The 16,321-nt window shown below is 44.2% G+C and overlaps 1 protein-coding gene across 10 annotated transcripts in view; it reads left to right on the forward strand.

Annotated features, from left to right (window-relative positions):
- Nucleotides 1-16,321, forward strand: part of rapgef1b (Rap guanine nucleotide exchange factor (GEF) 1b) — a 60,135-nt gene that overhangs the window by 25,422 nt on the left and 18,392 nt on the right. For 6 of the 10 annotated variants that reach the window (XM_054758202.1, XM_054758197.1, XM_054758204.1 and 3 more), the window contains exons 2-8: nucleotides 8,962-9,107; nucleotides 10,921-11,099; nucleotides 13,557-13,713; nucleotides 13,793-13,881; nucleotides 13,968-14,123; nucleotides 15,811-15,925; nucleotides 15,994-16,180. In XM_054758202.1, the coding sequence (XP_054614177.1) occupies nucleotides 8,962-9,107; nucleotides 10,921-11,099; nucleotides 13,557-13,713; nucleotides 13,793-13,881; nucleotides 13,968-14,123; nucleotides 15,811-15,925; nucleotides 15,994-16,180 (1,029 nt within the window). The remainder of the gene's footprint in view (nucleotides 1-8,961; nucleotides 9,108-10,920; nucleotides 11,100-13,556; nucleotides 13,714-13,792; nucleotides 13,882-13,967; nucleotides 14,124-15,810; nucleotides 15,926-15,993; nucleotides 16,181-16,321) is intronic. The other 4 variants (XM_054758198.1, XM_054758205.1, XM_054758199.1 and 1 more) reach the window with 3 other exon arrangements.

The following is a 16,321-nucleotide window of genomic DNA, read 5'->3' on the forward strand; positions in this document are numbered from 1 at the left end:
GGTTTTGCATGAGTTACACATGCAGCTGCAGCACTGCGTCAGCTTCCCTCGTGTGTTCTGGTGTTGAATAACTCCTTTACAGTCTGCGAGAGCCCAGCAGCTCAACATGTCACAAAAATCCTTACCGAACACATTTTTCATGTCCATGTGCAATCCCATGACTCCTGTGCGCATGCTGCTTGTGTTTCAGAGTGGATGATCAGCTGCGTCGTCTCTGATCACCTCTGGCGTCAGCTTTAGAGCAGATGTCACAAGCACTCGACAGGAAATGCATATTTCATGGTGTCATCTCCAGCAATATCCTGGTAGCAGCCATCTCTTTGTGGGCTGATATGGATTGTTGTTATAGATCGCAGCGCTCCGCCAGACACTCTGTTCCCATGCAACGCTTCATTCAGACTGAGCACATCCATCTCATTGATATTTTCTCCTGGCCACCGACCACATGGATGTGGAGCTGCCATGTTTATGTAATCATAAACATTATCGGTTCCGCTGTGTCCCTCAGTTTTTCCGTAAACACTGTGCGCGTCTTTGACCCGGTCAGAATGTGGGCTGCCTTTCCTGTCGCTCGCCACTGAGCGACAGGCTGCACAGCTGAAAGCTGCAACATGCGGCATTGGACTTCTTCCTCTGGTGCTCGTTCATCAACCATTAACCAGGGCCGCATTCCAAAACGGGACCCGCTCACTTCCCTGCCAGCCTTTGACATGTCGTCTCGCAACTTGAAGATAACGGAGGGCGTAATGAGGAGTCCCAACGAAGCAGGAAAGGCCAGCACCGCTACAATGAAGCGAATCAATAATTCACTTTGCACTTCACTGTTTCCTGTTGAATTTTCCTTCTTTCTGTTTTTCCTTCTGCTTGTCTCTTGCATTCCAGTCTTGTTCCAAATCCCATCCTGGCACCGCGTCCTTGTGGTTTTAGTTCTAAAGTGTAGCAGGCCTCCCTCCCGACGTTGTCACTTTTATGGCATTGATGAACATGCAGTCAGTGTGTTTGCATGCACTCAATGAAATATTGCTAGAATGATCATTTTGCACATTTGGATCTTAATGAGGTTTTAAGTAGAGCTACAATATGCAAAAACAAGAAGGGGGTGGGGGGTGACACAAAAAGCATTTTGAAAAAGTCATTTATTGAAAACAACAATTCAACTGAAATAGGCTGTTTATCAGCTGATCAAAAGTTGAAGAGCACAGGTTATAAAAGCCCAAATGTGCTCTAAATGTTGATGTAGTGTCATCATTCCCACTGTCATGCCCTCCTGATGGTGAAGCTAAGAAGCTTTCTCTTTTTCAACGTGGTGGGATTGTGGAGCTGCATAAGCAAGGCCTCTCACAGCGTGCCATGGCTGCTGAGGTTGGCAGCAGGAAATCAGTCATTCAGATCCTGAGCATTATGGAACAAAAAAGTCAAGCTGTAGACCCAAAAACATCACACCTGCGCTGAGCCGGAGGATCCGATCGGCTGTCCATCAAGACACAGGGCGGTCTTCCACCCACATGAAGGCTTTACTGGTGCCGACTGCAGCGCAATAACCATCAGATCGGAGGGAAAAGGCTTTAAAAAAACAAAAAGGAATTCAAAGACCTCGTCTTCTTCAATGCCACAAAAGTGCCCGTTTCGACTTTGCCAGGGAGCATCAAACATGGGGCATTGAAAGGTGGAACAAAGTTTTATTCTCTGATGAGAACAAATGGAACCTTGACGATGGAACGGAACCTCCACATGACTTCCAACGTTACTGGCATGACAAGGAGATCCCACCTGAGATGTTTTCTACCCGGCACAGTGGAGGGGGGTCCATCATGGTCTGGGTGGTTTTTCATTCAGTGGAACACCGGAGCTTCAGGTGGTGCGAGGTCGTCAAACGGATGCAGATGTTGGGGCGGGCGTCCCTCATGACCGAGGGCCCTGGTCTGTGTGGTACTAGCTGGGTTCTTCAACAGGACAACGCTGCAGTTCACAATGCTGGCTTGACCAAGGACTTCTTCAGGGAGAATAACATCACTCTTTTGGACCATCCTGCATGTTCCCCTCATTTAAATCTCATAGAGAACATTTAGGGATGGATGGCAAGGGAAGTTTCTAAAAATGGCCATCAGTTCCAGACACTTGATGCCCTTGGTGAAGCCATCTTCACCACCACTTGGAGCAATGTTCCCACTAACCTCCTGGAAACACTGGCATCTAGCATGCCCAAAGCCATCTTTGAAGTGATGAACAAGAACGGTGGAACTCCTCATTAGTGAGTCCTACTGACAACATTTTTTTTGGTTCTGCTTTGGAGACTTTTTTTGGTTTTTTTTTTTTTAATCAATGGTCTTAAACTTTTGATCAGCTGATAAACAGCACATTTCAGTTGAATTGTTGTTTTCAATCAATGACTTTTTAAAATGCTTTTTGTGTCCCCCCTCTTCTTGTTTTTGCAAATTGTAGCTCTACTTAAAACCTCATTAAGATCCAAATGTGCAAAATGATCATTCTAGCAATTTTTACACTGACTTTGATCAGGAGTGTATGCATCCGTGTTCGGTGGATGTAACTCTGTGGAGAAAAGGAGACAACTGTGTCTACCTTTAGTGGCTATTAAAGACATAAAGTACAGTACCTGTGAATAGGGGAAGCCCTACGGTCGTACTTCGATGTAAAAAAGTAGCCATCGCACTGCGCCAACCTGCGTTGTTTCTGTGCAAATTGCTCGCCATCCAGGTCAAGATGCTTGTCGTAAATTGAACAGGGGGCAACTGTTTTGTCGGGCAGGTAACTGTTTTGCGTAGTCGCTTCAACAGAGACCTACTTTGATAGCACAATGTAGCTTGTAGAATTCCTTCTCATGCACATTTGCAGCTGAGACGTTGTTGGCAGAAACAAGCAACTGACTCTCCGAATACGAGCCCAAAACAAAGAAACCTGGGAATTTGCGAGCATTTTTACAAAAAAACAAGCTCAAAGTCACTTCTAATAGGCAGATCTGGCAATGCAGGCTGAGATGGTTTATTTGTGTGCCGTAACGGGTCACCTGGAAAAGCCGAACCTTTACCGGCACTGAAAGGAGGTTAAGCGCCATGGAGCGTTTAGGGAGGCGCACAGCGCATGGCCAGTAATCGTAGTGGAGATTGTGCATATAAACAGAGACATGGAGAAACCAAATTATTTCAGCAATCTGACTAATTTAGCGCATGCAACGTACTTGGGGCCCTATGAAATCCGTTGTCATTTTTTCCGTTTTTATATTGTTTCAAATGAGTTTTTTTTACCTTTTTACACTTTTTTACCAGCATCGAGTGTGTGCTCTTGGGGTTAGTGACTAAAATGTCCATGAACTTAATGCAAAAATCCTTACATTATTGATGCAGTACATTACTGGCCAATTTTGCACAGAAACCCAGAAAGGGACATAGCCTGGCTAGCTTTTCTAATCTTAAAACTGTAATTCCCGTGCTTGCGGTCAAGGAAGACGTAGTCACGCAATTCCAAATGCGTTATTAATGTCACATTATTTTCATGACTCTTATTTTGTTTCCACGGTTAGACAACATGTGGAAAAACGGCGCTCTTATTTTGTGTTTTGTGAGTGTGTCTGTTGACGGTTGAGACGAGCTGGGTGCAAGAATAAACATGCCACTCGTCCTTATTTCACTCAGAACTTGGACGACGTCAGTGGGCATCGTAAAACGCGTTAACGAGACGTAAAACCCAACCTGGTGTAAACATGCGCATACGGCCATGCTAGCATTCTCTTCTAACCTAGCCCCACTAGCTTCCATTCACGCTCCGCCAGAGAGGAGTTTCAAAGGTTTTTTTTGGAACTTTTGCCGGCGTTTCAGGTCGCCGTCTCGACATGTTTAGTTCAGGAGGGGGTGGGTTAGTGTTTGTGATGAGATTCCGCCACGATTGAACAGTCCGCCGGGGAAATGCTTTCCCACACAAACGTCCTGTCTCCTTACGATGACAGAATTTCATCCACGTTAGGTCAGTTTCCGCAAGATTCCGCATTTAACAGTAAGTTCTGTTTTTGCTGGCCCATTTCACCATTCTGTCTACAATTCTGTTAACGCGGAAATCATTCCGCCCTATCTTAAAGTGTGGGAAGCATCACATGGACAATGAAGCGGAAGTGACAGAAGAGTCTCCGCATAAACGCGGCAAATGGATTTGTGTCAGCCTGAATGATAAATGTCGGCCCACCACAAAGAAATAAATGGATGGCAAACACTGGTTTGTTGTGAAAGCTAACAATGGCGCAGTGGCATCTCATGTTTTGAAATGATTTAGTTTCAGTAGCGTGCACACTTCTTACTTCTCGCTTTTGCCTCTGCCCCCGTCGCCAGCTGGCACGCTGACCTCTGTGACTCTCGAAGGCGTCTTCTGCTCACACGCTCACTTTCGCTGCTTTGACAGGAGCTGTGGAAGGGGCGGTGCGGCAGTACGTGACAGCTGTGTGTGTAACCTTGAGCACATCCCCCTGTATCCACCTAGCCTGGTGGTGGCGGGGGCCGCAGGGGCCGACCAGCTGTCCTGTGTAGATCACACCTGTACCAAATGAGCTCAGCCTGTCAGCTCATACGTCAACTTCACTGGCATCCTTTGGGCCCTTTTAATGAATTCTAGCGTATTGTTCTTTTGTGAAAAACGAACATGTAGTCTGAGGGCAGAATGTCTTGCTTTGAACGTGTGAAGGAGGATCATTTGCTCAAGCCTTCCTCTGAAAGTGCTGGCGTGCTTCTGTTTGCTAGAATGTCCACTTGGTCATGTACAACAAAGCCAGAACTGTTTACGTCATTGGGCGTCTACCAAACCTTATTCCTGTTTACATTCTGGTGACCAATAAGAGGAGAGAATGGTGACGTGTGGCTTGTTATGAAGCCTTTTGGTTCACTTAGATGAAGTTGGATGCGTGTGGAAGTGTCCTACAGCCACTTCCGATGTCTGCAAAATGACTTTTTCAAGGGGCAGTCCGAGCAGAGCTGCATGCTGCATGATTTACAGCAGGGGTCACCAAGGTTTTTCGTTGTGAGAGCTACTTTTACGAAATGAAAATGGTCAAGAGCTACTCATTTTTGTAACATTTATTTTTAGAGCTTATTTTAAAGCCAAACAAAGTGAATATGCTTGTTTTACCAGAACATGAACAAAATGCTGGTGTCCACAACTCATATGTTGTATTTCACAATGCATTTCTTTCTACTGTTCTTTCATTATTAACTGAAAACCTGAATGAAAAGCAGGCTTGCCGGCACCTCGTGGTCGTGGGGGGCTACGTTGGTGACCACTGATGTACAGCAATGCACTAAATGAAATGGAATAAGCTTTTTAGAAATGTGTTATCGTCTTTACTTTGGTTACTTGCTAAAAACATTGTCAGTTCCATGATCTATAATAACATCGTCCAAGTATCGGACCGGGACTCGAAATCGGATCAGATCTGAGGCCATGAAAGTATGGGCTTGGTGAACGCGTGTGCGTGCTCTTCACAGAAAGTGGTATTGCAGAAGTGATAACTCGCCGTGATGAGAATCAGGAACCCGTGTTCACTTCTTGATGGGAGACGTCCATTACGATCTGGTTTATTCTGGTTGTTTTGTGTGACGATTTCCCCCGCCCCTTTGTAAAAGCGTCTGTTTCCAATCCTGCCGTGTTCCGTCAAAGCAGTTAAATCTTAAATATCACCATGACAACAGCGACTACAAAAATTATGGGAGGCACATCAGCGCGGCTGTGACCTCAAGACGGCTCAGCAGAATATAAATAAAATACAGAAAGAAATCTTTTGACACTGGTTTCCTTCCTCCCACGTCGTTCGGTGCGTAGGGTTTAAATTCGGAGCGAGACGCTGAAGCCGATGACCTCACCGCCTCATTGCGGCAGCAGGCGGCCAGTTGGTGGATGGGTGACGCGTCTCTGCTACCTACGAGGTGAGCACAACTTCATTCTTTGCTTTTGTGAGCACCACAAGAAACGGAGGAACTGCGTTCTTCACAGACGGCTGATGTGTCGACCGCCAGCTCTATCGATCACGGTGGTGACTCAGCGCACTGAGGTCACCGCGTCTCGTGTCTGGGCTGACTTCCAGCTTGTAAACCTAGTCCGTTTGGGCCCTTTGAAACTTTGAATGAACAAGGAGGTGTAGAGTAGTGGTGGTCCGGTGGAGGTATGCTGTACATCCTGTACTTGCCATGAGCTCAAAAGCCCTGTAGTACTTTAATTGAAGCCTTAAGGCAATCAAACCCAACTTCTGTCTGCTGTCCTTTTGTTTTGGTACCAGCTGCAGTAGTTTTCATGACAAGGAAGAGAGAGTTTGTGGTTTTGGTGGTGAGCTTAACTGAGCTCGTAGCGCTTGGTGACTGAACAGATCATGGAGAGGCTGCCGTACAATTAAAAGCATCTGGTCCACGCCGCATGCTGCCAAGACATAGAGGCTAGCAAACGCACTGCCTTGCAGCATTGTGCAACCTCAGGGCCAATGACATCCTCTGTCTCTCTCACACACACACACACACACACACACACACACACACTGCTCTTTCTTTAAGTACAGTGGAACCTCAGTTAGCGTGTTTTTCGGTTAACGTCAAGCATTTACACTACAATTTTGCCTCGAATTGTGTGCATTCTCCAGTTAGCATACAATATGCACTGTGTTCTTAACTCATTCAATCCCAGCCATTTTTCCAAATTCAACCCCTTCAGTAGTGCCCATCTGGACTGATCTTTCAAGGCATGCAGAATATTGGGTTGTATGGCTATCTAAACATTGGACCTGCTGAAAGAAACATTAGACTCTTGTCTTTCATCAGAAAAAAGTGTTGTTTTTGTTTTTGTTGCGTTCTTTAGTGATCAGTAGGAGAACATACTGTAGGTACATTTCAGGAAAATATCAGTTCCCAACTAGAAAAGGGAGAAAAGCAGCTTTTTGTGAAAAGATACATGTCAAGCATAACTTTCACTTGGACACAAATATTTTTTGCATCAAAATAGGGCCACACTGTGACCTAGTGGCTAGCGTGTTGGCCACACAGTCAGGAGATCGGGAAGACCTGCAGTTGGCATGTTCTCTCCGTGCTTGGGTTTTCTCCGGATACTGCGGTTTCTTCCCACATTCCAAAAACATGCATATTAGGCTAATTGGAAACTGTAAAATTGTCCATCTATATGTGCCCTGCCATTGGCTGGTGACCAGTCCATGGTGTACCAGTTGGGGTAGGCTCCAGCATATCTGCGACCCTAGTGAGGATGAGCGGCATAGAAGATGGACACATACGTCAAAACAACAATTTCTTTCCAAATATAACACCCTGAACTATTTACAACTTTCTGAAATAATCTTCATAAATGCTCTTTTTGTAATGTTTTCACTTTATTCCCATAATGTTACAACTCCCCCCACCCCCACCTAATTTTCCAATGTAAATGTCATCTTTATTTTGTTTTGTTTGTTTCTTATGACTTTTGGAAAATAATGTATTTTTTCTTTAATATTTTAACTTTATGCTAATAAAATCATTATTTGTCTTCATGATATTACAACTTTATTTTTGTAAAATTGCCATTTTTTTCCCCATTTCTGCTATTTATTATTTTTCCAACTTTCTTTTCGTAATTCCGTTTTTACTCCCATAATATTTCCACTTTATTCATGTAAGTTATCATTTTTTTAGCAGCCTAATTTTGCAAAAATTCCAACTTTTGTCGTTTTGTTTCACATCAAATGTCAACTTTGATACTAAAATGTTATTTTTCCTCAGAATATTGCGACGTTTTTTCTTGCAAAGTTAGTTGTTGAGATTTTTCTCTTCATATTTTGACTTTATTCTTGTAAAATTACAGCAGAATCTTTTAATAATAATAATAATAATAATAATAAATAAAAGAAATACAGTCACACATGGCCCCCGGGCGGCACTTTAGACACCGCTGCCTTAAATGTTCATTTATCCATTTCAGTCATCAATTTGTACGCCTTTTCTGCATGTAAAGCTGGAATTGTAAAACTATAAAACCACGTTTTGCGTTTGTGCTTTCTGGAATGGATGAATTGAATGTACATGATTTCTTATGGGAAATTAGATTCAGTGGGAGTGAGACCTTCAGGTAGGGGTTAATGACACTAAGCAAGGTTCCGCTGTACGAGCTGAAGGAGTATTGATCCAGGCGTAGACGAGCAGATCATCAGCACTTCTGCTGGTGCTTCGCTGTGACTCTGATAGTCTCCAACTCTTTCTTTCTGTCTCTCTCTTTCAATCCCGCTCACCTGCCAAGCGCTTTTGTCTTGTTGCTCGCCTGGCGCTGTGAACACTCTCCCTCCTCCCCCAAAGACACTGCTGTATCGCTCTAGCGCTGTTGTTTCTTAATGTGACGTAACTGGGTTCGCAAAAACTTGACCCGTGGAAACGTCTTTGCTTGTTGTGCGAGTGACTTGGATGCAAGTTTAAAGGTGATTCAGTCAGCTGTGCTGAGTTTCCACCAAGTCAGTCATTTGTGAATGAAGCCGATAAAGCTGAGACGGCGCATGTATTTTGGGCGAAGTAGTCAATCTAAAATGAGAGCCCGGTGGAGGATGTGATGCTTGCCTCATCAACATGCTTTAATGAGTCACGAGCCGTCCTTGACTTTTTGCACATGGTGAGGGATGATAATCAGGGTTCAGAGAGGAAGAGTACCGGCATGGTGGCTGCGGCTGCCAGCTGCTGCTTCACCTACTGTATCTACCATCTGATTTCTTCCCTCCCATACAGGAAATCCCACCTTATTAAACTTCTGTTTGCACGTCACAAATACTTGTCAGACAGTTTTCCTTACTTAAAAAGTGCCGTTTTGGTTTTGCAAGTGGCGGGCCTTTTCATTTTGGTGTGATTTCGAGCGGAAGCCATCTGGTTTGCGCGTCAGTTATCCGAGTCCCCTGACGGTCGCTCCAGTGTGACTGACCGCAGCTTTTTTTCCCCCCTCCATCCGTAGACTCGCAGCGGTCCCATCTCTCCTCGTTCACCATGAAGCTGATGGACAAGTTCCACTCTCCCAAGATCAAAAGAACTCCATCCAAGAAAGGCAAGCAACTGCAGCCCGAGCCAGCGGCCAAGAGCACTGAAAAGCCTGCAAACAAAGTAAGGTTGTTTGTTTTTATGTTTGTTTTCCTGTCATTTATTGTGGGTCTCCATATTCCATTGTGTGCATGTGTGTCAGTGCTGGTTCCCACAGCTCCCGAATCGCAGGTGAAGAGGTGAATGAGAAGCGGTTTGTGTCCTAAAATGGGCTTTTGGTAGCATGGGTATATTCCTCTGCATGTCCTGTCAATACTTAGGCTAGAAGAAGACCAGGATGACTGTGTCATTGATGTGGGATAGCCTGTTTACCATATTTTTCATACTCTGAAGTTGTACTTTTTTCATAGTTTGACTGGTCCTGTGACTTCTAGTCAGTTGCGATTTACAGTATACATCAAAATTGATATCATTTAACATGTTTTTAAATGTTAATTTATACTGACTGACATGAACAAAGAAGTGATCATTACCTTCGACCTACTCCTGCCATTCAGTGATGGGGAATGAGATCGGGAGCTTGGTGAACTTGCTTAACACTTAACAGTAAGTGTTAAGAACGGTCGTCTGGAACCAATTGTGTTCGTAAGTTGGGGACTTAGTGTATTTTTTCTTAATATTTCACCTCCCAAAATGACGTTGTTTCTCCTATAATATTGCGTTATTCCTATAAAATGACAACTTTTTCTCGTTAGAGTCCAACTTTTTTGTGTTAATATTTTCACTTTATCCTAAAATTACTAAAATTTTATTTTATTTTTTTACTTTTCTTGTTAAATGATATTTTTGTGCCCATGAAAAAATTGCCACGGGCTGCACTTTGGACCCCCCCTGTGCTGTTGTATACTGTAGTTGAATAACTGCTAATGTGTTACATGAGCATCCCAGGCACCGCTTCAGCCTGTTGTTCTGTGTGTCCCTGTGTAGTTGCCTCCACTCTTAAGTTTTTTCCCCTCTTCATGACGTATGTTTTGGCTGATGCTACATAAAGTCCGGACAACACGGTAGTCTTGCCAGGTTTCATGTAAAGCAGTGATTCTCAACTGGTGGGTGGGTTGCAGAGCCGTTATCACCGGATCACGGGTCTTTGCCTGGGGTGGAAAAAAAATGTAACGATCTGATGTCTACGAATGCACCTCGTGTTCTTGTCTGTGTTATTTGCTCGCTACGCCCCCATGATCGTGTTCCAAAGAGAGAGACAGTGTCTCACTGCTTCAGCTTCCATTGTGTTGTATACAGTCGCTTTTAATTAGAAGATATTTTAGAACTGGGGTCACCAACGTTTTTTCTTGTGAGAGCTACTTTTAGAAAATGAAAATGGCCACGAGCTACTCATTTTTGTAGAAATGATTTTCATACCTTATTTCAACCCATCCATCCATCCATCCATTTTCTATACCGCTTCTTCCTCATTAGGGTCGCGAGGGCATGCTGGAGCCTATCCCAGCTGACTTTGGGCGACAGGCAGGGTAAGCCCTGGACTGGTCGCCAGCCCATCACAGGGCACATATAGACAAACTTATTTCAACCCAAACAGATCAAATATGCTTGTTTTACCAAAACATTCACAAAATGCTGGTATCCACAACTCACATTTTATGTTTCACAATACTTTTCTTTCTAGTGTTCTCACATTATTAACTGAAAACCTGAATGAAAAGCAGGCCTGCGGGCACCTCATGTGGTCGTGGGGGGCTACCTGGTGCCCGTGGGCACTGTGTTGGTGACTCCTGTTTTAGAAGGTTGAGTAAAATTTCCTCAATTTGGGTCATTGAGGGGTGATGGTGGGTCTCGCAGCCAAACTGGTTGAGACCCGCTGACGTAAAGCATTTCTCAGCTCTCAGATTTGGTTTTGCATCCGTGCCCCCTTGTCTAGAAGGTGAGTCGCCTGGAGGAGCAGGAGAAGGAGGTGGTCAGCGCCCTTCGTTACTTCAAGACCATCGTGGACAAGATGGTTGTGGAGAAAAAGGTGCTGGAGATGCTGCCCGGCTCGGCCAGCAAGGTCCTGGAAGCGATCCTGCCTATGGTTCAGGTGGAGGCCCGGATACAGCACAGGTGAGTCCTGTGGCTGCGGGCCATTACAGTACACTCCTCCATGTTCGTTGTCTGCTCCGTTTCTCGATAGCAGGAATGCACGACATGTTAGGACTAGCATGAGCATCATCACTTCCCGCTCTTAAAGATAACCACAATGGGGTTGTGTGACATTGAGTTAAAGCTTTAAACATGGGCATGGTTCTGGCTTGCATTTTTCCAAATATATTTAACTGCAGCCTTCATTTACTTTGGACTGTCGGGACATGATGGGACTACTTCTTCTTCCAAAAATAAAAAAAGAAAAGCCAGTGATGAATTGTTGACACAGCATCATGGAGCAACCCTGCCCCAAAATGTGTTTGTGGAATCGAACCCCAGATGGTGATGAGCTCACTCTGCAAACAGAGAGCTGTGCGTCACTGCCCAGAGCCAATGACGTCACAGACGCTGCTTGAGCACAATCAGGATACTTTTGGGCCATAGGTAGCGTTGCTGTCCCTTTGCCCACTCTTCTTGCACAGCCAGTCTTTTCCAGGTCAAAACTCTACACCCTCCCGTCTTATGCCAGTGTCTTTTCACACCCGACATTAGACTGAGTTGTGTAATGATGCTGGAAGGATGTTCCAGTGCTGTGAAGCAGCTGCAGCGTGTCGCTACAGGCCCGTGCCACACCTCATTGTTGGTCCTAAACGCGTCAGTCATTACAAAAAAAAACAACTGCTGGCTTCCTATTGTGGTTATACGTTCCCTTGTCGGCACGCCCATGAAAAGCTCCTAGACAGGTTGCAGTCCCTCGACAAAATACGAACTACATCGTAGTTCAAACATCAGTTTTTCCTAAATTAATTAATAAATGATCATGTTTTGTGGTTGAATGCATCCATCCATCCATCCATGTTCTATGCTGCTTCTCCTCATGAGGGTGCATATTTAAGCAAATTGTGTTTATTGTTGGCCAAGGCATAAAAATGGAAAAATGAAGTTGAATACAAATATACAAGGCAGAAGAAGCACTCTAACTGTGAATGTAGTGTTCTACATAGGCCACTAGGTGTCAGTAAATGTTTGGCGAGACAAGGAACAGCACGTGAGTGCCTGAACAGGTGTTTACTGCAGGTTTAAATGATCTCACCACAGGCACAATAATTGTAACATAAGTCATCATAATGACACAAGTTGAAACTCAACTCCGAACCTCAGGCGTCACTTCCTGTCCTCCACACATAAGGTCCCCTAGGGAACACATTTACTGTGACACACACAAGCAGGAGTTTTATTGTAAAGGCATTTAAAGCCGCCCTGACAACACACTGATGAGACAATAGCCATCGCAGGAAGTATGCTGACCAGAAAAAAACAACAAGGAAGCGCCAATGTGGGAGTCTGTTATCTTATTGATGTCTAATATGTCTTATTTTCTGTTATTATGTCTACTCTATTGGGTAATACATACACGGGATGTAAAGTTGATTATAGGGATGTTATTTCATGTTTACAGGGCTCTAATAATGTTAATCCTGTACAGTATTTATAAGATTGTAAACAGCTTTTCTTTTGAGCTTTTCAACTTGTTCAATCCCAGCCATTTTTCAAAATCAACCCCTTCAGTAGAGGCCATTTTAGACCATTTTGACTCTTTTTCCATTCACATAGAATATTGTTTTGTATGGCTATATCAACATGGAACCTACCAAAAGAAACATTAGACTCCCATCTTTTGTCAGAACAAAAGAGTTTGTGTCTACCTTTTTCTGCTCTTTAGTAATCAGCAGTAGAACATAGGTAAGTTTCAGGAAAATATCAGTTCCCAACTTCTGGTAATGCTTTCATGTTATTTGAACATGCATGCAAGCTATGTTGGAGTACATCACATATTACAATTCATGCTTCCGCATGTCCAAAAGGAGTAGCAAGAAGCAAAGCTTAGTTAGTCCTACCCCCCAACACAGAAAGGGGTTGTTTTACATCAAAATTATTTATTTATTCAATTTGTTTACAAATATAACACCACGAACTACCTACAATTTTCACATTTCGAACTGTGTGCGCATGTGTGCGCGCGCTTGTGCATGTGTTAAAATGTCCCTACAATGCGTAACCTTCTGCATGCTCCACTCCATGTTCTTCCACTTCCTCCTCCTTGCCATGTGTGATTTTTTTTCTTTCCATTCAAATTGACATGCCTAGCTCTTATCAAATGCACTTCTGCCACCTTGTGGCCGTTTTTATTGCTCTAAAAGTGCCAACCATTAGTGTGCAATGGCGTCATCTCTTTTTTGCCTTTCGGGCAAATAAACTGAAAGATGTATAAATACGTCTCTGTGATCGGGCGAGCTAATGTTGAATTGTACTTTGTGGAAATTCACTTATTGTGATCGGGTCTAGAACCAATTAAGCGCGATAAACGAGGGATGACTTTACCTCTTCTACATCAGCCTCACCCTCCAATTGGTGTCCTTCACTCTCGTTCAACAGTTCAGCGTTGTCTTCCTGCCATAATCGCGTCTACCAGAGTTTGGCCAACCTCATCCGCTGGGCCGACCAGGTGATGCTGGACGGCATCGACTTGGAGGACAAGGAAAACGTGACGTCGGTCACCAATGTCATCAAAGCGGTGCTGGACGGTGTGAAGGTAAGACGTTGACTGTCGGGTCGTGTCGGGCGGTGGTCTTGGAACGGCAGGCGACAAAGGAGGCTTGTCGTGTGAACAGGAGCTGGTGAAGCTGACCATTGAGAAGCAAGAGCAGCCCTCCCCCACCAGCCCGAGCAAGCCGGCATCGCCTGTCACCACAACAGAGAGGTCTGAAATGTGCACGAAGACTTTGGAGGGGGTTGGAAATAATGATAATGATGATAATAATAATAATAATGATGTCTCGTGTGTAGCAGTGTGCCTTCTGAGATGCCCTCCATAGAGCGCGAGGTGGAGGTCTTGAAGGCGGCTCCGGCCGCAGCTCCTGCCGAGGCTCCCCCGGATGTACCCGATGAGGAAACGGCCCCTCCGAAACCACCCCTTCCTGAAGCCAAGATGGCAGAGCTCAGGTGTGTTTCCTACTCTCAGGTCACTGTTTTCTCATGCAGCCGACCTTGAAACCTCCCAGGGCACATCACATTTGGAAGACAACTGACCTCAAACATATCATTTGGAAAACAGAAGTGGTCCTTTTTACGTCAACTGTTTGACTTTCTCAAAGCGTTTGTCACAAACCAAAGAAGCATACGAGCATATCAGGAGGGATTTTGTGCAGTTCAACTTTTCTTTTCCAGTCACTCACTTGGTTTTTTTTATTTGTCCTCTTTGTGCTGTCTCATCCTTTGTCTGCCTTTGGGTTTCTGGCTACAGAGCACAGTTGAGTTCTGACGCTGGTCAAAGGAAACCCTCTCCGAAGGAGAAGTATGCTAGCGCCCCAGCATCACGTCTTCCTTATAACATACCCTTTTGTAAAGCTTGTGGATTGGATGGGCCTGCATGGTTTCATTCCCCCGTTTGTTTGGTCTCAGACGCTCCTCGAGGTCCAATCGGAAGACCGTCTAATGCAGGGGTGTCCAAACTTTTTCCAGCAAGGGCCACATAGTGAAAAATGACAGGATGCAACTTTGCCACTTGGATGTTTTGTAAAGCAACTGCTAAGAAGTTCTAGACCTGTACTGTACGTTCCCAGAAAAAATGTTGTGATATCGGTGAAAGAGCCGATTATTAGTGCAGACTTCTTTGTTTTTGCTGTTTTTATTTTTAAAGAATCTTAGTAAATGTTATTTTTGTAATATTATTGCTTTATTCCCATCATATTCTAACTTTTCCCCCCAACCAAATTTGTAAAAATTGTTTTGTTTCTTTCTCAGAAAATTACGACTTTTAGAAAATGTTATTTTTTAACATTTCAAGTCTGTGCTACTAAAATTTGTATACTATTTTTCCTCATATTATAGCAAGTTTATTCTTGAAAAATTGCAATTTTTTTTCTCATTATAAAAATACTTTTTCCTCTTAATGTTTTGACTGCTTTTTTTCCCCCCCATTTTTTAATTTTTCTTGTTTTCTTTATGTTTTTTCCCCCCATTTCTGCACTTTTTTTTTGTTTTAATTTTCCAACAATTTCAACTCTTTTTGTAAATGTTCTTCTCATAATTATGACTTTATTCTCATACCATTATAACTTTTTCCGCAACCTAATGTTCCAGAAATCACAGCTTTATTATTATTATTTTTTTTTGTTTCTGATAATATTGCGACTTACCATTTCAGCTTCATGCTAGCAATATGATATTATTTTTCCTCATGTTACGACGTAGTTCTCCTAAAATCACAACTTTGTCTGCTTAGATGACTTTTTTTCTCTTAATATTTTGACTGTATTCATGTCAAATTACTGCTGATTTTTCCATTTATGCTGCTGCCCCCTCGCCCCGTTTTGAATGTGTCGCGGGCTGCACTTTGGACACCCCTGGTGTAATGCATGAGTGTGTGAGACTCACCAATGCAGTGTTGTCCCACTGGCCTCCACATCATATCGTGTTCTGCTCTTTGCCCCATTTTGACCACAAAATGAACTAATGCAAGAATGAAGGTGTGAACAACAGAACCTCCTCACATAATAGCTAAGCGCCACTAACATGGAGCATCCTCTCACATGGGGGTGTCTTTCCTTCATGGTTTTGCACGTGCGTACGTTTGAGGATGTCCAAGAAGACAGAAGCCTTCTTCTTATTCTCTCTTTATCGGTAACAGTCCTCCACCGGCCCTTCCTCCGAAGAAGCGCCAGTCTGCCCCTTCGCCAACGCGGGTGGCGGTGGTCGCCCCTATGAGCCGAGGCTCCAGTTTGCCCTGCAGCGTCCACAGACAGGTGACTTTGGCCCGCCTCCTGGAGGACAAACAAAAGCTGGCGTGCAAATGATCTTTGTTTGTTTGCAGCAGCAGGACTACGAGCAGGAGTTCCTGCAGAGGCGTTTCTCAGGCGGCAGCCAGTCATACGGGGGCGACTCGCCGCGCCTGTCGCCCTGCAGTAGCATGGGGAAACTCAGCAAGTCGGACGAGCAGCTTTCTTCCATGGAGCAGGACAGCGGACAGTGTTCTCGAAACACCAGCTGCGAGACGCTCGGTAAGAGGACAGGACACGTTCAAGATTCAAAAGCACTTGAAGTCTCAAAATGCTTGTATTCAGTTTTCAGTGTCCAATATGAAGCTAGGAACCACCAAACAACAGCGTGAACCCGTTTACTGCATGTGCTTGTTTTGCTAT

This window comes from Dunckerocampus dactyliophorus, chromosome 17, assembly GCF_027744805.1.
Source record: "Dunckerocampus dactyliophorus isolate RoL2022-P2 chromosome 17, RoL_Ddac_1.1, whole genome shotgun sequence".
Classification (NCBI taxonomy): domain Eukaryota; kingdom Metazoa; phylum Chordata; class Actinopteri; order Syngnathiformes; family Syngnathidae; genus Dunckerocampus; species Dunckerocampus dactyliophorus.